Here is a 21,174-nt window from a genome sequence, read left to right as displayed (position 1 = left end):
GCACAATCCATCTGCTTTCACTTTATCATTTGCATTTCATGCCTCCTGGCTTTTGATGTGCTGATACTTTGATGCAGTCAGGAGACGCGCATTATCATTATTTCAATTTTCAAAGGGGTCAACGGGATCGGCACTTGCACACACAGATTTTTTTTTCCCTACAACCTCTGCACACCCGTTCCCTTCTTATTCTTCACCCCAATGTTTAACATAAAGAATGAAGACTCAAAAAGGTGGGGGTCAAATGTTTACAGTCTAAAAGCTTGCATATACTGCCTACGTTTCCACTTTATGCAGGTACACACATACTAGAAGCAAAATGGTCAAGGCTTAAGGAGGCTCTACAGTGTTTCAGACACACACAAAGACTTTCTCACACATGGACACTCAGGGAGGCACAAAGACAGAGAAAGAGAAGGATCGAGAGGGCACAGACACAAAGAGACAAGAGAGACCAGCACTCACACAGGAAGAGACGTGCACTCACAGTGACCCGCACACACTCACAGTATGCAAGACAGAGATCCTATAGAGAAAAAGGCAAACAGAGATGTAGAAAGACACCAGGACACACAAAGACAGAACATGCACAAGGAGTGAGTCGGAGGAAGCAATCTGAGCATGTAGCTCCCTGTATAATTTCCTTTTTCATACCTGATAGGCAAAGGGGCATACAGGATTCTTAATGAATTTGCATGAAATTGGGTATCTTCCAGCAATATTATACTTAAGAGGCACTGACATGAAGATAGTGAAACAGGCAGAGCAGGATTAGGTAACCTCTATAACTGATCACTCCCTTCAGCTACAAATGATCATGTCTTTCTGAAGATGAGCATTGTTTCGCAAGTTACAGCTGCAGCTTTACTTGCCTTTTCCCTGCAACTAGACTTCTCTCTCTCTTTTTTTTTCCCAAAGATTTTATTTTTCCTTTTTCTCCCCAAAGCCCCCCGGTACATAGATGTATATTTTCAGTTGTGGGTCCTTCTAGTTGTGGCATGTGGGATGCTGCCTCAGTATGGTTTGATGAGCAGTGCCATGTCTGTGCCCAGGATCCGAACTGGCAGAACCCTGGGCCGCCGAAGCCGAGCGCGCAAACTTAACCACTCGGCCAGGGGGCCGGCCCCCTAGACTTCTCTTTTAACAAGCAGCCCTGTAGGCTAGGAAGAAGGTGAACATAATGAATTTGATCAGAACAATTCAACCAGATTTTAAGGAAAAAAATCTCCAATGCTTTCTTTATGGCAATAAATAAAATTCAACTACTAAGGTTTTAGGTAAAAAACAAAAAAACCAGCAGCAGCAACAACAACAAAACCTTTGTTTTTTGTAATATTCTTTGCATATAACAGTATCAGGGAGAAAATAAGAAACTCACTGTAACAAGATACATTTCAGAAATTAGCTCTTTGTCCAGGTACGGGAACATTATGGAAATACAGGTGTCTTCTTTAAATTGTATCCTCACAGACAGTGGTACCTACAATTATCTTCAACATTCATCAATATCTCACCCTAAGAAGACATCCAAAAGAGCAACTTAAAAAAAATTTAAGACTCCCCTCACATGAGGGAAACAATAGAAAGAATAAACAAATGGGACTTCATCAGGCTAAAGAGCTTCTTCAAGGCAAGGGAAAACAGGATTGAAACAAAAAAACAGCCCACTAAGTGGGAAAAAATATTCACAAGTTATTTATCCGACAAAGGGTTAATCTCCATAATATACAAAGAACTCACACAACTCAACAATAAAAAATCAAACAACCCAATTACAAAATGGGCAGGGGACATGAACAGACATTTCTCCAAAGAAGATATACGGATGGCCAATAGACACATGAAAAGGTGCTCATCATCACTAATCATCAGGGAAATGCAAATCAAAACTACACTAAGATATCACCTTACACCTGTTACAATGGCAAAAATATCCAAAACCAAGAGTGACAAATGTTGGAGAGGCTGTGGAGAAAAGGGAACCCTCATACACTGTTGGTGGGAATGCAAACTGGTGCAGCCACTATGGAAAACAGTATGGAGATTCCTCAAAAAGTTAAGAATAGAAATACCTTATGACCCAGCCATCGCACTACTGGGTATATATCCTAAGAACCTGAAATCAGCAATTTCAGAAGCTCCATGCACCCCTATCTTCATTGCAGCATTATTTACAATAGCCAAGTCATGGAACCAACCTAAGTGCCCAGCAACTGATGATTGGATAAAGAAGTTGTGGTATATATATACAATGGAAAACTACTCAGCCATAAAGAAGGACAAAGTTGTCCCATTCACAACAACATGGATAAACCTTGAGAGTATTATGTTGAGTGAAATAAGCCAGACAGAGAAAGACGAACTCTGTATGACTCCACTCATAGGTGGTAGTTAACATATGGACAAAGAGAACTGATCGGTGGTTGCCAGGGGAAAGGGGGGTGGGGGGAGGGCACTAGGGGTGAAGTGGTGTACCTACAACATGACTAATAATAATGTACAACTGTAATTTCACAAGGATGTTAACTTTTATAACCTTAATAAAAAAAAAATTTAAGACTCTCTGTAGGTTCTCCCATTGCAATAATCTGTGGTAGTTCACAATCTTTATTTCTAGGCTACCCTCCAAAAAGGGAGCAGGATACCCAAGTTTGCCATTGTTACCGCTGCTTCTTCGCCTTTCCCTGGAGAGAAAAGCAAGTCCAGAGAAGGACACAGAGTTCATATGAATGCAGAGAACAAGCTAATCCCATCAAACAATTCTCCTCATTTCTGACATCCCCAAAAGCTAACTGGACCAACAGAAGTATCAACTTTTTCTAAATGGGAATGATAGAATAGGACACTAAATTCCTATCCTTCCAATTGAAAGTTAAGGCTTGATGAAGAGGTTGTGCAAGTCTAGTAAACACAATATCCAATACAATTTGGCATGTGTATAACTCTACAAGCTCAATCAGCAAACCATTTAAGAGAGGAAAAGGGAACTGGAATTGTAATGAGTGCCAACACTTTGTGCCAAGTACTAAGTACTTTTACTTATGTGTTCTCAGTTGGTCTCCACACTATCATTTAAAGGTGTAAAGAAAACTGAGGAGCTGAGAGGTTATAAGAGTTGCACAAGGTCAGCTAGCCAGCCCCAGACTATTACATATTCTTGGCTCTGGAGAGAAAATAACTTCCCTATGCCTGCAAAGAAGTCAGAACTACATTGCTCTTTGTATATTCAGGTATTCTTAGATAGTTTTCATTCTTATAAGCAGTGACCTCACCATCCATTTTCTTTTTCCTTTGGAAAAGTCCCTATAAGCTTAGATTGAAAAGGCACAAGCCTTTCTTTTGAAGGGAAGATAAATCTCTATGTCATACATTTTCCCAGCAATTCATCCATGCATCCATCCACCCATCTTTCCATTCAATATTTACCAAGTACTTCCTCTATGTACAAGGGGCCACCATAAATGCCCTTTTTTAGAGGAATATTCAAAGATTCCTCAAAACATTAAAACTTACTATCCTCAACATGTTCAGAGGATGTTTCCGAGACAGCTCCACATCTGGGAATAGATCTCCTTATATCTCTTACTCACAGATGAGAAAAAGAGAAGGAGGGCAGAACAGAAGCATTCAATTAAGTCCCTGTCTTTCTAGAGACATACTAGAATGTAAACTCTTTGGAGCAGGAGTTTTATATGGTTTGTTCATTAACATACCCAGAGGGCTTGGAACAGTGCCTGGCACATTGTGGAGTATTCTGAGTAGGTACTCAGAATATTTGTCGAATGAAATGAATGAATGAATAGGCAAGCTAGGCAATGGGCAGGGAAGACGGAGGAAGAGGGGGAAAGACAGACTGAGGAAAGCATGGGTTGAATGGCTTTCTCCCAATCAGGGTCTTGAATTAAGGATTCACAATAATTGTCAAACAGTTTCATATACTCTCCCAAACCCTAGGAACTTACTTTGTTGAGGGCGGCAGCTCCTGTCAGAATTAAGTGAGAGTTTTCAACCTGGATGGTTCTCTGTCCCAGCCGGACAAGGTAAGCCCCAATCCCAATGGCCCGGCACGTAACCTTAAAAAAGAAGAAATTCTGCATGTCACATATTTATGTCACCTCCCAAGCTGTAAGAACTAAGACACAGATATATAAAATCCACATTAACAGAATATTGCTTTTTATGAAGCCTGTGTGACTAATAACAATACAAGAAAACAATTTCCTGGTCAAAGAAAAGATTTAAGTATTCAATGATTTAAGTATTAGACACTTAAAAGATCACAGACCCTTCACTTCTCTTATACTTTTGCCCACTTCACAGGTGTTTGGCATCTACACTAGAGGTATAAACTAGGAAAGCAGTAAGAGAAGAAATTCAAGCTGTCAAAACTCTAGTAGAATATTTAGAGAAATAAGAAGTTAAACTAAAAGCTAAAATGAGGTGCTAGGTTTATCTGAGAAATTCAATTATATTATCCTATCTTCCCATTATTATGCACAATTAAAACCAAATTGTAGGTATACAATTTTTAAGAAATGCTCTCATTTGGGACTGAATAGCAGTGATGAGGGCAAAAACAAATCCTAGCCAGACAGTCAGCTTTTCAAAAGTTTCATATTCTGGGGGCTGGCCCAATGGCATAGTGGTTAAGTTCGTGTGCTCCGCTTTGGTGGCCCAAGATTCGCAGGTTTGGATCCTGGGTACAGACCTACATGCCACTCATCAAGCCATGATGTGGCAGCATCCCATACACAAAGGAGAGGAAGACTGGCACGGCTGTTAGCTCAGAGACCATCTTCCTCAAGGAAAAAGACGACGATTGGCGGCAGATGTTAGCTCAGGGCCAATGTTCCTCACAAAAAAAGAAAAAACAACCAAACAAACAAAAACACATCCAAAACCAAACAACAAAACAAAACAAAAAAGTTTCATATTCTGGCAAGATTTACCAGGCTGATGGTGATGATCTCATCATAGGCCAATGAGGATTCTCCTGCAATCATTCCAGAACTTCGAAGGTTCTCTACTCCAAGTCCCTCTTCTTTCCCAATAATATCGGTTATCTTGTACCTATTGGATACAGACATGCCAAATTACAAAGGCTAAAAACAGTCACAATCTGTTAAAAGAATAATCACCATTAAAAGCCTGCTAAAAGCATACTAAAAGCTTATACTTAATACCAGGGCTCTATGCTCTTCTTATACTCTTGATTCTTGTACCTTTCCTCTTAGCTTGGTGCCTATTTTGTCTGGAAGTAATATGGTATAGCACAAAGAGCAAAATCTGGAATTAAGTAAATAAGTTTCAATCCCAGCTCAGTGTGACTGGGGATAACTGTAACTTCTGTAAAGTGGGGATAATAGTATCTACCTCTAGGGGTTGACGTGAGACTTAAAGCAACAAGGAGAGGCCTTGACACATAGAAGGTGCTCAGATTTTAGATGCCTTCTCTTACTCTCTATAACAAGTTTGTTAAAAGCAGGGTCAGCATATATCTCCTTACATTAAGCAGTAGCCATTAAATCAACAATTTTAGAAAATGTTACATAGGAATAAAAATCCAGAGGCATAGTGAGACTGCTTAGCTCAATTTCTCAAGTCAAAAATCCTCTCTTTTCAAGACAGGGATGAAGGAGAAGGTCAAAACAGAGCATTCCCATTCCGGCTCCTTTGTAAATATCAAATGTATACACAAGGGTTCCTGGCTATAGCCCTCTGCAGGGGTAAGTGGAATGCGTGTAGAAAGGAAAAGCTGGCCAAGTTGTCCAGAAAGCATCCTGTGGATCCAGCGGGAGCCACTCATCTGTCTTCTTGGCAGGGCATTAGGAGTGACAGCTGATAATGGGAAATGGGAGATGGGGAATGTAACTAATAAAAGAAAGGAAGAATACAAAGTTGGAAGTAGAGATGGGCATATATTATTTATTGTTCCATGTGTACTCAGAAAACTTGGCACTGGACACAGTTTTCTAAATTGAAATAATAAATAAGTATACCATAGTGGTTCTTAAACTACTTTTTTTGCCCCCATATTTCTCTGTTCCCTTCTTTACTTCCAGCCCACCATCAGGTCCTTTCCTTTGCCCTTGCTGTTGGTCTGCAGCTTCCCTTGCCAGGTCTCAGATTCCCTTGCCTTTCTATTTGCAGCCTCTCCCAATAATTCCCCAATTCTTCCCTTTGCTTTGTATCTAGACTCTAGATTCTAGAGTTATGTTACAGGTAAAGCTAATCTCTCTTAAGGGGTTAATGAGCCACATTAATTTGAGGGGAGGGTAATGTGTTCCTTTTATAAGGCCCACATGCCATATAGTCACAAACACTCATGGGCCTAGTCAGCCCTGCCTGCAACGCAGATCTTTTCCCTCTTAAGGAGTACCTGTCGCTTCACAGGTGTTCACGATTTGTTAAAGTGGTATCTTCTCCCACTGTATTACTCAAAAAAGAGTAAAAATTTCCCATTTTCTGCTCTATGATCTGTGTCTTCCACCACTAAGACTATCATCCTTTAAAGCAGTACCAAATTTTACTGTTATTTATAATAAAAACCTTTGTATAGTGTAATACAATTAACAAAACACATTCATATATATTATTTTTGATCCTCACAACAATCCAATGTGATAGGCAGTATCACCTCCATTATTAGATAATAATAATAATATCCAGGATTTTTGACTGCTTACTATGAGCTCAGCACTAGGCTAAGAGCTTTACATATATCAGTTTACTTGATCTTCATCTTACAGATGAAGAAACTAAAGGCTCAGAGGAGAAAAATGACTTGCTTTAACAAAAGCAATACACAAAAATCAATAGCTTTCTAAGATACCAGTAACAAAGAGTTAAAAAATACAATGGCGGGGAGCCCAATCAGAACAGCAAGAAAAAATGCAAAATATTTAGCAATAAACATTAAAAAATTTATAAAATCCCACTATACCCACACTGGGCACCAAGGTGCCCTGGGATGCCACAGTGAACTGCCAGGGGCAGTGCAGGATATTTTAAATTTTTGAGAGAAATATTATGATATGTGATACCTGTTGCATCCCATGTGAACTACTAGTTCACAGTTTAATATTAGACAGTGCTACATTCCTTTTGACAATGCCCTATCTTTGCAAAGATGGGTTTTCCTGGTTTCTGTGAAAAAAACAAAAAACAAAAAAATGTTCTGCACAAGAATCATTGCAGAACATGAAACAAGTGTGGCCATATCCAAGCTGACTGCAAGGTTTGAGATGTTCAGATGCAAATATCCCATTAGTAAGTAACTCTAATTACTAAACATGAAAAAAAATTTCAATTTATGTGTATTAAGTTTTCACATGATTAAGTTGTTAGGGCATAAATACTTATGAAGTTGTTTAGGTCTGACTAGTTAATAAACAGAAATATTAGGTATATCTTTTAGCCTAAAGGCACTATGAAAAAATTACTGAGACAGTAAGAGTGCTGTGAATCAAGAAAGACTTGGAACTTCTGGCATAACCTACAGGAAGAACACCATAAAATTTAAATATACACTTGAATAAATGGAAAAACACTGTTTCTTGTTGGGAAGAGTTAATATTATGAAGATGTCAGATCTTCCTAAATTAATTTATAAACCCAACGCATTCTGAATCAAATCAGTACGGAAAGTTTTTGGGAATTAAATAAGTGAGCCTATATATAAAAAGACAAAGTAGCTAACAAAACTTGGGGAAAAATTAAGAATGTGAGGAAATCTGCCCGACTAGAATAGTGAAAAAAGTGTGGCATTAGCCCACGAATAGACAGACAGAACAAAAGACAGAATACAAAGCCTAGTAACTGAGTTAAGATTATTAGAAAAGGGAGGAAAGTATGAATTATTCAATAAATGGTACAGGAGCCACTGATTAACATTCTGGAAAATACTTGCAGATAGATTATAAAAATGTTCAACTTCACTGGTAATCAAAAATACCCGTTAAAATAACAATTGCTATTTCTATCCTATTTTATTAATTGACAATAATCAGTGTTGGCAAGGGTGGAGAAAAATTAAAGAGGGGAAACAAGCACAATCACGTATTGCTGGTGGGGGTGCAGATCCTGGGAGGGCAATTTGAAAATGTCAAAAAATCTTAAAAATAGACAAACTTTTTGACCAGTAATTCCACTTTTAGAAATTAACCCAAAGGGAATAATTAGAAATATTCCTAGAAATTTACATAAAAGAACGCTCAGCCCAGGGATAAAACAGTAAAAAACTGTAATGGTCTGAACGTTCAAATATGATATATCCATTAAGATAAAATACTATAAAGCCATTAATTCTGATAAATATATACCTACCTGGATTCTCCTTCATCCTCCACATGTTCACAATGCACAGAGTTGAGAGCACTGACTCTCTTATAATCTTGAGGGGTCAGATATAAATATTTGTATCCCTGTGAAGCACAAATCATTTCTAACTCATTATTCGCCATCGTTACATAATCAGAAGACACAGAAAAGCACGCGGAATGCAGCTTGTTCCAAAGCTAGGTTTAAATTGCCGCATCACTTCCTAGAGTTACTGTCTAACAGAACACGAGCATAGATAGTTCTCCTTTGAAAGACGGACGTGCTTATTTCTCCAATCACTGACTGACTGTCCTTAAAATAGATATCTTATAGCTGCAACTCCAAGTATATTTCATTCATTTCATTTTCATCAGGGTTAAGGGTCATTTTCGATCTTTAGTGATAGCTCTATTAAAGATATCAACACAAAATTAAAGGACTGTGTGAATTACTATTCTGCATTTTTCAAATCCATAGTATCATAAAAATATAAATGGGCAAGGGATAATTGAGGGGCCCGCCTGCTGGTGCAGTGGTGAAGTGTGCATGTTCCACTTCGGAGGCCTGGGGTTTGCCAGTTCACATCCTGGGTGCAGACATGGCATCACTTGGCAAGCCATGCTGTGGTAGGCGTCCCACATATAAAGTAGAGGAAGATGGGCACGGATGTTAGCTCAGGGCCAGTCTTCCTCAGCAAAAAGGAGCATTGGTAGCAGTTAGCTCAGGGCTAATCTTCCTCATAAAGAAAAAAAATAAATAAATATATACATATAAATGGGTAAGGGACAATTGAGAGGATCACAAAACTGGGATATTCAATATTAAAATCAGAAGTCTATGCAGTGTTAATGATCAGTGAACACTGAACTCATGCCTTTAGGTTTTTTTTTTTTTAAAAGATTTTATTTTTTCCTTTTTCTCCCCAAAGCCCCCCGGTACATAGTTGTGCATTCTTCGTTGTGGGTTCCTCTAGTTGTGGCATGTGGGACGCTGCCTCAGCGTGGTCTGACGAGCAGTGCCATGTCCACGCCCAGGATTCGAACAGACGAAACACTGGGCCGCCTGCAGCGGAGCGCGCGAACTTAACCACTCGGCCATGGGGCCAGCCCCACCTTTAGGTTTTTTTAAAGTATACTCCTAATTCCTATTTACATTAAAAAATTATACTAACATTTCATAACTGATTTTTATATATATATATACCCACTCACATATAGAGTTATGTATACGTGTGTTTAACTTAAGTGAATTAGTCCCTCAGCCAAAAAAAAAAGTAAACAGAGGAAAACATTTTAAATACTATGAGAAATCAAGCCCACCATTTAACTCAATGAATTTGTCCCACAGTGAGCACAACATGTTGGAACAGACATGAATCTGCTATCGATTTTACATGACTTATGATGAGCACCACTAAGTGTCAGTAGTATGTCAATTAGCACAAACTTACTGAGTGCCTATTACGTGCAAGGTACTGTTCAATGCACTGGAGAAACAGGAAGGAACAAAACAGAACTTAGAGAACTTATCTTCTAGTAAGAGAGACAGAAAATATACAAAATTAATAGGTAAAATATATAATGTTAGTGGGAATAATGTTTAAGGAAAAAATAAATAGAGAAGGGTGACAGGAGAGTTGGGAGAGTTGAACTTTTAGAAAGAACAGCCAGGGAAGGCTTCATTGAAAATGTCATTTGAGTAAAGACCTGAAGAGCTGAGGAAATAAAACATGAGGATATGTGGGGGAAAAGCATTCTAGACAGAAGGAACCATAAGTTCAAAAGCGCTGAGGCATGACTGCCCAGCAGGTTTAAGAACGAGTAAGGAGGCCAGTAGAGCCATAGTGTGGAATGAGGCAGGCTGCACCAAGAAATGAAGGCAGAGAAGTGCTGGAAGGCCAATCTTTGTAGGATCTTATTGATAACCATGTGGGTTTTGGCCCTTTCTTGGGTGAACTGGGACACAATTAAAGGGTTTTAATCAGAGGAAAGTTTTGAGCCATGACCTGATTTATATTTTAACTGGACCATTCCACTTTCTGTGAGGGTAGACTTTAGGTAGGGGTAAGGTCAAAAGCAGGAAGGTCAATTAGGAAGCTACTGCAATAATGGAGGTAAGAGATGACAGTGACTTTGAATACTGTGTAGCAGTGGAAGTGGTTAGAAGCGGTTGGATTCTGGATATATTTTGAAGGTCGAGATGTAAACATGATTTACTGCCAGAGAGGATGTGGGACATGAGAGAGAAAGAGAAGTCACGGACAACTCCAAGGACTTTTACTTAAATGGAAGAACAGAGGTACCATTTATTGAGATAGAGAAAACAAATTTACAGAAGAAGATTAGAAGCTACATTTGGGCAGACATGTAAGTAGAGACAGTGAGTCTGGAAAAATGAATTTGAGGTTTGGGGGAGGATATAAATTTGGAAGTTTATCAGTTTACAGACGGAATTTACATCTTTAAGACTGGATGAGGGGCCAGCACCATGGCCGAATGGTTAAGCTCACACGCTCCTCTTTGGTGGTCCAGGGTTTCTCCGGTTCACATCCTGGATGCAGGCATGGCACCACCTGTCAGGCCATGCTTAGGCGGCACTCCACATAGCACAACCAGAGGGACCTACAACTACAATATACAACTATGTACTGGGGGGCTTTGGGGAGAAGAAGAAGAAGAAAAAAGAAGATTGGCAACAGATGTTAGCTCAGGTGCCAATCTTTAAGAAAAAAAGAAAAGAACAGTTGCTTAAAAAAAAAAAAGACTGGATGAGATCACCAAGGGAAAGTGAATATAGAAGAGAGGAGAGGTCCAGGGACCAAGTCCTGAAACACTTGTTTTCCTTCTCTTCCACCTTCTATACAGGCTATCTTGCCAAAGCACCAGGTGAGAGGGCACTGGGCCTGGTGGGGTTGAAACTGGGAAGTCCAGGACTTCTTGGTCCTATCATAGTCTCTGTGGTCCTGACATCTGCCTCCCTTCACTTTTTTTGATAATGTTTTTAAATTGAGATAAAATTCACATAATATAAAACTGGCCATTTTTTTTTTTTCAGGAAGTTTAGCCCTAAGCTAACATTTGCCGCCAACCCTCCTCTTTTTGCTGAGGAAGCCTGGCCCTGAGCTAATATCCATGCCCATCTTCCTCTACTTTATATGTGGGATGCCTACCACAGTATGGCTTGCCAAGTGGTGCCATGCCCGCACCCAGGTTCTGAACCGGTGAACCCCGGGCCACTGAGAAGCGGAACGTGTGAACTTAACCGCTGCGCCACTGGGCCAGCCCCTGAAACTGGCCATTTTAAAGTGTACAATTCAGTAGTTTTTAGTATATTCAGAAGTGCAACCATCACCGCTATCTAATTCCAAGACTTTTCCATCACTCTAAAAAGAAACTCTGTACTTGCTAGTGGTCACCAAAAATTTCCAGGAACTTTTAAAATGAATTTTACTGAAGTATAATTTATGTGCAATAAAACTAATCAGTTTTAAGTGTGGTAGTTTGATGAGTTCTAACAAATATACATACTTATGTAATTCACTACCACAATCAAAATACAGAATATTTCCATCATCCCCTGAAACACTCTTCTACTTAAAGATGTGAAAGGCAGCAAAGGAAACTGAGAAAGAGCAGCTAGGAGGGTAAAAAGGAGACTCCAGGGTCCTGGAAACCAAGAGAAGAAAGTATTTCAAGGATGAAGGAGTGACCAACTGTGTCAAATGCTGCTAAAACATCAAATAACTAAGATGAAGACTGAGATTCACGACAGAATTTGACAATATGTAATCAATGGCAACCTTGACAAAAGCAGCTATAGTGGAAGGTGAGGGTCCAAGTTTAACTGAAGGGGGTTCCAGAGAGAATGGGAGAAGAGTATCTGGAGACAGCAAAAAGAGACAACTCTTTTAAGTTTTGCTGTAAAAAGATGGAAAAAATGGGGCAGGGGTCGTGACTGGAGGGTTAAGCGTCTGTATGCTAAAGGGGTAGATCCAGCAGAGAGGGAAAAAGTGACGATGCAAGAAAGAGTGGGGAGATGTACTGATCTACATTCTTTCGTTGGCAAGAGGGGAAAGGATCAAGTGGACAAAGGGAGGAAAGGGCCTTAGACAGGAGTAGTGACTGTTCACCCAAAGTATGGGAGAGATGGCAGAGTAAGGACACAGATACAGATGTGTGGGAGCTCGTGGAAGCTCTCTTCGAATTGCTTCTGTTCTCAGTGAATTGGGAAGCAAGGTCATCAGCTAAGAGTGAAGAAGAGGAAAGAGGGTGTTAGAGGTTTGAGGAGAGGGGAGAAGATGTAAAACTGTCATTCAGGAGATTAGTAAGCTTGAATTTAAAGTAAGACCAGTCAACAGCACTATGTATTTTTCTCCATCAATGTTCAGCTATGTAGGTACAGGTATAGGAGTAGACGGAGAGAGTTAGATTCAAACAAGGTTTTTGTAGAGGCACAGAGTAAGGAGAATGAAGAGAGAAGCAAAAAAATTGAGGCAACAGGAAAGGTGGTGATTATAACAATTAACCTTTGATTGACCTTGAATTTAAGCTGGATAGGAATGAAATGAGGAAGTGAGGAGACAGCAAAGAGCAAAAGAAAGGTGGCAGGATCAACAATTGTAGGTCCTGGTGTGTTCAAAGAATTGTTGGGCTTGGGGTACTAAACAGAGTGAGCTGGAAAGACAGGATGGAGAAGTAGCAAAGAAAGGGATGCCTGAAATTGAGATTATAAGGAATGAGAGGCTGAGCTGGGGTGTAGGAAGGATAGGACTATCATAGGAGAGGAAGTCAAGGATCCAAGAGGCTAGATTATGGGATGGATTCTATGTAGTTATAAACAATCAGCAAGAACTATAACAGGACTAATAGCATTGTAGACAGTGACAATGTGCCAGCAACTAAAAGATGCAAAGAAGGAGGAGTGACCAAAGGGTCAGGGAACACTACAATAAGGAGCAGTAGTGATGTGGCACAGTCTGTTGACATGAGATTCAAAGATGGGGGTTTTTAGAGAAAAGGGAGGAAAAGAGTCTGGAAGTAGCAACAAGGCACAAGGAAGACATTATTCCCCCTCCAGGCTCAGTGGCACAGGGAAAGAGAGAACTTAGTCACTACTTAAGAGGGTTACAGGGAAAGCAATGTCTTTAAAGGACAGGCTGGTTTCAAGTAGAACAAGAAGGCTGGAGAACAGACAGAGAAGCAGCTGAGGATATAAGGGATTTTGCTGATGATTCACCATAAGTTCTGGGAGCCACAGTAGAATAGTTTAAAGATATATATTTTTGGCTTAGCATGTCTCACACTAAATGCATACCAACTTTTTTATCTAGTGTTCAACCAAAGAAACAGTAACCTATTTCAGAGCTGAAGGAAAAACCAGGTGAACATATTGAAGAGACAATTTGTTTCTGGAATGGTTGTGGTTCACCACTAAGTGCTGACTTTTGAACTTAAACCTCTGCCTCTCCCCACCTCTCTACACATGCACACACACACACGTGCATAACCACCTAGTATTTTGAAGAATTATCTTTTCATAGTCTGTACCTTGTAAGGATCCTCAGGATCTACCCAGGCCACGTGAAACATATGACGAATTTCCTCTGCCAGTCCAATTCTTGCTCCACTGTTAGCTGCTACGAAGATGCGGGGGATGCCCTCTGCTCTGGCAAGCTCAGAAGCTCTGAGAAACAGCAAATCCTCCTGGGGCCCAAAGGACCCAATTCGGTATGTGATATCATTGCCAATAACAATGATATCTCGGCCTTCTGGATATTCAGGACTTTTAAGGGTCATTTTCCAAGCTACCATGCCAATCTGCAAAGGCATAAACAAACAAACAAATAAATACAAGCTTACATGCAAAATTGTTTTTCAGGTTCCTTAAAGGTATTAGATTGTACCTATGTATTGCTAAAGAGCCAAGGTCTCTGTGGGAAACTAGAACAAACATTCTGGCATACTTCCCTAGATTATGCTGAGAACAGCTGGTTTACTACGTATTTCACAGTTCTCTCAATTCCTTCTTTGAGCCTGCTCAAAGAAGACGGAAAAACAAAAATCTAAATGCACTCAGAATATGTGTGGAAGAAGTCCATGGTACTGGGAACTAAATCCAGAACTCCCTAATTTACTATCTTATCAACTAAGATACGAGTTCATTTGTGAGATTCTTTCCAAGAAACCTTTAACACATGAGAGGAGAGCAGACAGGGGCTCACTTCTTGCGAACTGCATAACTTTTGTGATCCTGAGTCTTTTCCTTGCCCTCTAGCTTTTGACAGGAAAATTGGCAACATTCTTTATTGGTTTGCTTCAAGTATCTTCCATTTCTGCAAGAATTTACTATAGCTCAACATTGCATCCTCTTGAGCATCTCTTGCTGTCTTCTCCCAGAACCAGAACACCAAAGGATTCAAGGAACTAATCTCTTGCTGCACTATGATATATGTAAATCTCTGCTCTCTGTTCAGCAGCATCTGACCAGCCACACAAATAAATGATATTGACTTAAAAGGCAGGGGTGACATGTCTCTTCCCAAACCCTCACAGCCCTCTCCTCTTTTAATCCCCTTCCATATGAGAACCAGTCAATCCTTCTACTTGTTTATTCGCTAGTTCCATTTCTTTTCTATTCACTCATGCCCGTTACAGCTACAGTTTTTCATGTCTGCCTGTCTCTTTCTCCATACCTAGATAAGTAATGTTTTCCATTCTTTTTTTCCTGTTTCTTTCTGCCTTCCCCTCTGCCCCTTCAGATCCCCTCCTCTTGCCTCCAAACACAAAGCCTACCAGATGAGCATTCCTGGTCCTGCCTAATGGAGCCCAGCCACATCTGCAGCCTTGGTCCCTCATCCCCAGGCTGCTGCATATCACCTCATTGGGGAACCAGCCATCAAGAAGGGCCATTAACAGATGTAAATAGCAGCATCCCTGGAAAGCCACATGCATCACCCAGACTCAACCGGGCCAGTGATCATAAGCTCTGAGTACACATTCCTCAATCCAATTGCACATCCACTGTAATCAGGCTGGTTGAAGCTTTCTACACAGCTATTTGTGATTCTCAGCATTAAGAAATAGATATATGAAACACCCATAGACAAATATAAGCTATTTAATATATCATACTATTGGCCAAATACAAATCAAAATTGATATAATACACAGGAAAAAAAATCCAATCACCTTCTGCAATACAGTATTACTCTATCTGCTCATTGAAGACAGAGAAAGAAAGGAGAGACAGATCATCAAAAAAAAAAAAAACAGAGAAACACCAAATATCAGGATAATTTTGGTCATGGTTTTTAAGAAGCTGGTTAATATAATGCCTGTGTGGAGAGAAATATTTTACCTGCCTCCTCATGTGGCTCTCTAACCTAACATCTCTTTTGTTTTTCAGGAAGGAAAAGCTATTTCCTCTAAATGCATTTGTAGTTAGGAAGATTGGGTTTTACACAAAATTTTATGATATATTAACCTTAGCCACGTAGGCCAGAAGCAGCTTACATACAAGCCTTGAAGAATCTACTTCAGCATTTGCATGCTAATGCAAATATTGTGTCTATGTTGCACTGGGCAGGCAAATAACACTCTTCTCTTTTGTTATTACCTGGGGACTTTGTGTCACTTGGGCAGTCAGTTCAGCAATTGGCCGGGTCATTATGCTTACAATATTGACTTCTAATTAGGTGTCAACACAGCAGCACCAAGAACACACAACTTTTTATCAATGTCTTTCCAAAGTGTGTTCCTCATGGACTGCCTCCCTCCCCCCTTAAAAAGTACCAGTACAGAATGGACAGTCCTATCCCAGTCTTAGTATAGCGAGTTCCTTACTGGAAGGGATTAAGTTCTGAGTAAACACAACGGGTAAACATCTAAGAAAGCATCTGTTGTTCAATTTACATTCAAATTTAGATTTCACTGCTAATCAAATGGTATGGTACAGAATGGTGAAGATGGGCTTTGGAGGCAAAAAAAATTGGATCCACATCCAGGTCCTATCACTTATTAACTGTGTAACCTGAGGAAGATTAGTTAACTTTATTGAGCTTCAATGTCCCCACATACAAAATTAAGAAACTAATACCTATGGGTTTGATGAACAAACTATTAGAAGCAGAAATCTATTATCTTAACTTCAACATTCAAAGTTTGCCCCCTTTTCTCCTCTCAATCTATCCAAATCTTACCCATTCCAAAAAGGTTCATTCAAATTCCATTTCCTCAGTAAAGCTTGCCCTAGCCTAAAGTGAACTCTTCCTTCTCTGATCTCCTACTAAGTCCTTCAAGTAGAGATTTCATTTGATAATTAATCATGTACTGCCTAGGGCTGCTTTTAGCCTGCCAACTTGAACTGTTACATCATCTCTTCAAGTGCCTAGCAGGATCCCTACACACAATATTAGAGTAATAAATGTTTTGCTGGTTCCATAGTCATCTCATTTTCTAAATGATACTTGTAAACTAATCAACACCAAGGGCTTAGAACATTGTCTATGACTTATCTCTAGGGATCCTAGAATAACAGTCCTAAACATCAAGTAAACTTATTTTATTTTTTAAAAATAACAAGAATAAAAGCTACCATTAATTCAACAACTATTAAATGCTGTGCTATACTAAATGTTGACAAATACTGATAGTAGTTAAGAGGTTAAGCTGAGGTCTCAGGCTTTACACTAGTTGATAATCTTGGACAAGTCACTTAACCTCATAGAGCCTCACATTTTCTAACTATAAAATGGGGATAATAGTAAGTTTAGGGAGGGATTATTGTGAGGAACACCACATTAAAGTAGTACACAGCCTGGCATGTAACATTCCTCAAATATTAGCTGTTATTATTATTAATTCAAAGGCAGTTGTTACCATTGCCATGAGCAAACTAAGGCACAGAGGAATTAAGAAACTTGTCTTTATAGCTAGTATGAATTGTTTAGTGATACCTAAAATGCAGTGTATCCTGGATTGGATCTTGGAACAGTAGAAGGACATTAGTACATAAAGTGGTAAAATACAAAACAAAGTCTGTATTTTATGTAACAGTTCTGTACTAATGTTAATGTCTTAGTTTTGATAATTATACCATGGTTGTATATGATGTCAAGATTAGGGGAAGCAGGGTGAAGGGTATAGGGGAACTCTCTGTACTAACTTTTTAATTCTGTAAATCTAACATTATATTAAAATAAGTTTAAAAAAATAAATATCATGATAAAAAATTTTTTTGGAGGGCAGTAAATTGGCTAGTGAGGTCACTGTTAGTGTTCTGTACAGCCTTCTAAAATGATGGCTATGAAGACTGTGAACAGCACTTTAGAACACCCGTGATGTAATACTAAATTTGAAGAAGTGGGATAACAAATTTGAAGGTGTACCATAACTGTGAGAGGCAAAACAGTGGGGGGCATTAAGGACACAGACTCAGACACCAGATTCCGAAAATCTGAATCTAACAGAATCTGAGGCTGACAGAATAGAAATTCAGTCAGTTTTCTAGCCACATAATCTTAGGTAAGTTACTAACCTCTATGTGCTTCAGTTTCCTCATCAGTTAAATGGGGGTAATAATAACCTACTGGATTAAGTTTGTTGTGAGGATTAAAGGCATGTTAAATCTTAGAACAGTACCTGGCACATAGTGAGTGTCACTACTATCTAAAAGCATGCTGGGGAAAAAAATCAAAACAGAAATAAAGAAACATAGCAAAATGAGGTGATTATTTTAGGATGATAAGATTGTGAGGTTTTTGTTTTCATTTTCAAAATTTTCTTTAATGTGCTTATATTGCATTGATAACTTAAAAAATTTATAAATTAAAAAAGTGGCTGAGAAAAGACTATTAAATACCTCTTCACTGGGTGACAGGTACATGGGAGCTTATATTATTATCTCTAGTATACATTTGAACATTTCCGTAAAACAAAAAAGGTTTAAAGGGGAAGAAAATCTCACCAGCCTAATGGATTTCTCATATTTTATAAGGACTGACTTTAGGTTTTAGTCATACTATACCAGATCATATTTATGTAAAGTTAGAAAGAGAGATATAAACATATGGAAATTAAAAATCAAGACTCACCTGAAAGGGAGAATATTAAGAACTGCCTCAGTTTGTTGAGGCTCTCATTTCATTTTTTAAAAAGAAATGCTCTGCAATGATGTGGTAGAATGTAAACACATGTATATATAGGTTTATACAATATTAATGTCTCTACCTGAGAAGTAACTGCTTCAGTGTTTTTCTGGTCTGATGGTTAAATACATATTTATACTTTTAAAGTCAATATTTGTACAATAGACAAGAACAGTGCCTATCAGCTAAATACATATTTAGGACTGTACCACATGTATTACAAACATGTACTAAAATCGAAAGCTTATATTTATATAGAGGCTTTCATCTTGAAAGGGGCTAAAGAGCTTTACAAACATATGTACATAAAGGGACGTTTGCACTGATAGGCAGGTATCAATTCACCCACTACCCTATTTCTCTAGCAGTCCAGGGTAGGAACACAAGGTGTCAACAGATGCAGGTCTGTACCAGCTGCAAAGACATGTAACACAATAATCCCCAGTGCGATGCAGTCACTGAAGGAGGGCATGCAACTTGAGAATAGCAAATGCTCTTCTCAAGTGTGGAAGTACCACGGCCATTTCTAGCTTTGTGTTTTTAAATTATTCTCTACCAAACTCAACTAATCACTTGACAAAATTGAATTTGATACTGGAAATGGTTTCTGAATGCAAAATACTTTCTGTCTGATGATGAGAACTAGGTTGAAAAACACTTCCCCCTGCCCTTGTTAGATTTAGAGGGAAAAAAAGGGTCACAACATTCAGGAGAAATGGTTCAAAATATTCTATCTAAGAATAGCTTTGTCTCAGAGGATCGGGTCATTACTTCAGAAGACGGTCATATTTTCCCCCCCATTTAATTAGGACACCGTAAGTTTTTCAGGCAAATTACTTTATATAGATGGGTCTATCTATATTATACACACAACAGAGATTTTATATTGAGAATTCTGCAATCACTATAAAAGCACACACAAGTGTGATAATGTGATTAGGAACGTGACATTCACTGGTTTCACCTAAGCCCAAGTTGCCTTGTATATTAACTGGAAAATAACAACCAAAGGAAATTCCATCACTGAATCCCCTTGTTTCAGCTTCTCTCTCCCTCCAATGTTTTCCTGCAGGTGAAACCTAGTGAAAATGACACTCCAGGACTAAGGGCTAAGGGCCAACAAAAGGGCAACATGCAACCTGAAATAGGTGATGAGAGTGGGTGGGTTTACAGTCCAGTGAGTTTCAGACTCTGGTTTTCTGGCCCTGGCAGTGCCACAAACCTCTCCCCCTGACCACTGCCTCCCCAAGGTGCTTATCAACCGAGTGGTTCTAGGCACTCACTGCAAATTATGTTTTCATTAATATAGCCATAAATAATTTTAAAAACACTTAATTTCAGATTCTTTTTTGATAATGGAACATTCCAATTAGTAGATTTCTTAGGTTTAGGGTTATCAACCTAAACTAATTATCTTAAAGTAAAAAAGGGAAGAGGATCAAAAGAGCTACTGTGAACAAGCTAAGAATAAGCAGAAATAAATATCTGTTTTCCTTACACAAGTTCTAAGGAAGAAAATATTTCTTTGGGCACAGTCTAATTCTGGAATAAACATGTGCAAGTGAGGGAGGAGGGAAAGGGGAGGAGAAAGCAAGCAGAAGAGAACAGTCTTATTTAACTGTTTTTATGTGGGTAAAATGATTTGTGCCACAGTATTTCCATAAGAAGTGGGACCATTATTTTCCTGTAGAAACACATTTGGTTTGAAAAGTATCACTGGACAGGACGTGAAAATCAAACCAAATGAATTATTCACAACCTCCGATCAGAGGTGATCATTATTTCTGATGCTCCAAACAGTGATTAGGATTCTGCCCTGAGATGTCATTTTCTCGCTGAGTAACACCAGCGATACAGAAAGGCATTATCTATCTATCCATATATGTATTTTTTCTCCTGGGAGGACCTTGGTTTAATCTTACTATAACAGATACTAAAACCATGATAATATTAACATTTATTCTGATGGTGCCCATAAATGCCATTAGTCTGACACAAAGTGTCAACACTAATCATGACCCAAAATTAACACCAAAATTGACATCAACATTAATTGTACTATCAGTGTGAACAGAATGTGCAAGTGCACACATGCATGCACACACACATGCACTTTCCAAAGCTGCTGTTACTACAAAATCAAAAACAACAATATTAAGCTCCAGAAAGAAATCTGAAGGGAAAGCTAAGGGGCAAAACAGGACAGGATTTTGTTTCTAAGGATGTAAGAAGCATCCATCAACTTTAGCTGTGCTGTGGGAAGCAGAAATGGAATATCCCTGCCACGGTTGCCTTTCTTACGTCTCCTCCCTTTGAGTTCAGCTGTACTAACATTTTTCTGTATGGACTTAAATACAAGCTGGACCGTGGCTGAGACGTTGGAGCGTTATTGTCCACGCTCAAAGTCTAAAAGTTGAGCTGTTCTGGCAAAGCCTCCAGTAGCTATTGTTTTACTGCTAATGCCAGGAGGATGACCATCCTGCAAGGCCATGGAGCAGCAATACAAAGAATCCTAGAACGTGAGAGCTGAAATGGACCTAAGCATCATCTGCATCATGAAGATGAGAAAACTACGACACAGAGAGAAGGATCTGAACTTGAGTTCCTTTACAGACACATAACAAAGTGTTACCTTTTCCCCCTTTTGTATCTTGTATGGAATATTAAATCTTCACTTTTAATTAGATACTGTCAAAAAATAATTATAATTT

At 39.0% G+C, this 21,174-nt stretch overlaps 1 protein-coding gene across 3 annotated transcripts in view; it reads right to left on the bottom strand.

Moving 5' to 3' along the window:
• Positions 1-21,174, bottom strand: part of ACACA (acetyl-CoA carboxylase alpha) — a 271,848-nt gene that overhangs the window by 57,263 nt on the left and 193,411 nt on the right. For all 3 annotated transcript variants that reach the window (XM_046675864.1, XM_046675867.1, XM_046675865.1), the window contains 4 exons: positions 13,866-14,135; positions 8,326-8,423; positions 4,950-5,070; positions 3,963-4,073 (listed from right to left, as the gene is read on the bottom strand). In XM_046675864.1, the coding sequence (XP_046531820.1) occupies positions 3,963-4,073; positions 4,950-5,070; positions 8,326-8,423; positions 13,866-14,135 (600 nt within the window). The remainder of the gene's footprint in view (positions 1-3,962; positions 4,074-4,949; positions 5,071-8,325; positions 8,424-13,865; positions 14,136-21,174) is intronic.

The sequence above is a fragment of the Equus quagga genome, chromosome 11 (assembly GCF_021613505.1).
Source record: "Equus quagga isolate Etosha38 chromosome 11, UCLA_HA_Equagga_1.0, whole genome shotgun sequence".
Lineage (NCBI taxonomy): Eukaryota > Metazoa > Chordata > Mammalia > Perissodactyla > Equidae > Equus > Equus quagga.
The sequence above is the reverse complement of the archived record's forward strand: the minus strand, read 5'-3'. Positions and strand labels throughout refer to the sequence as shown.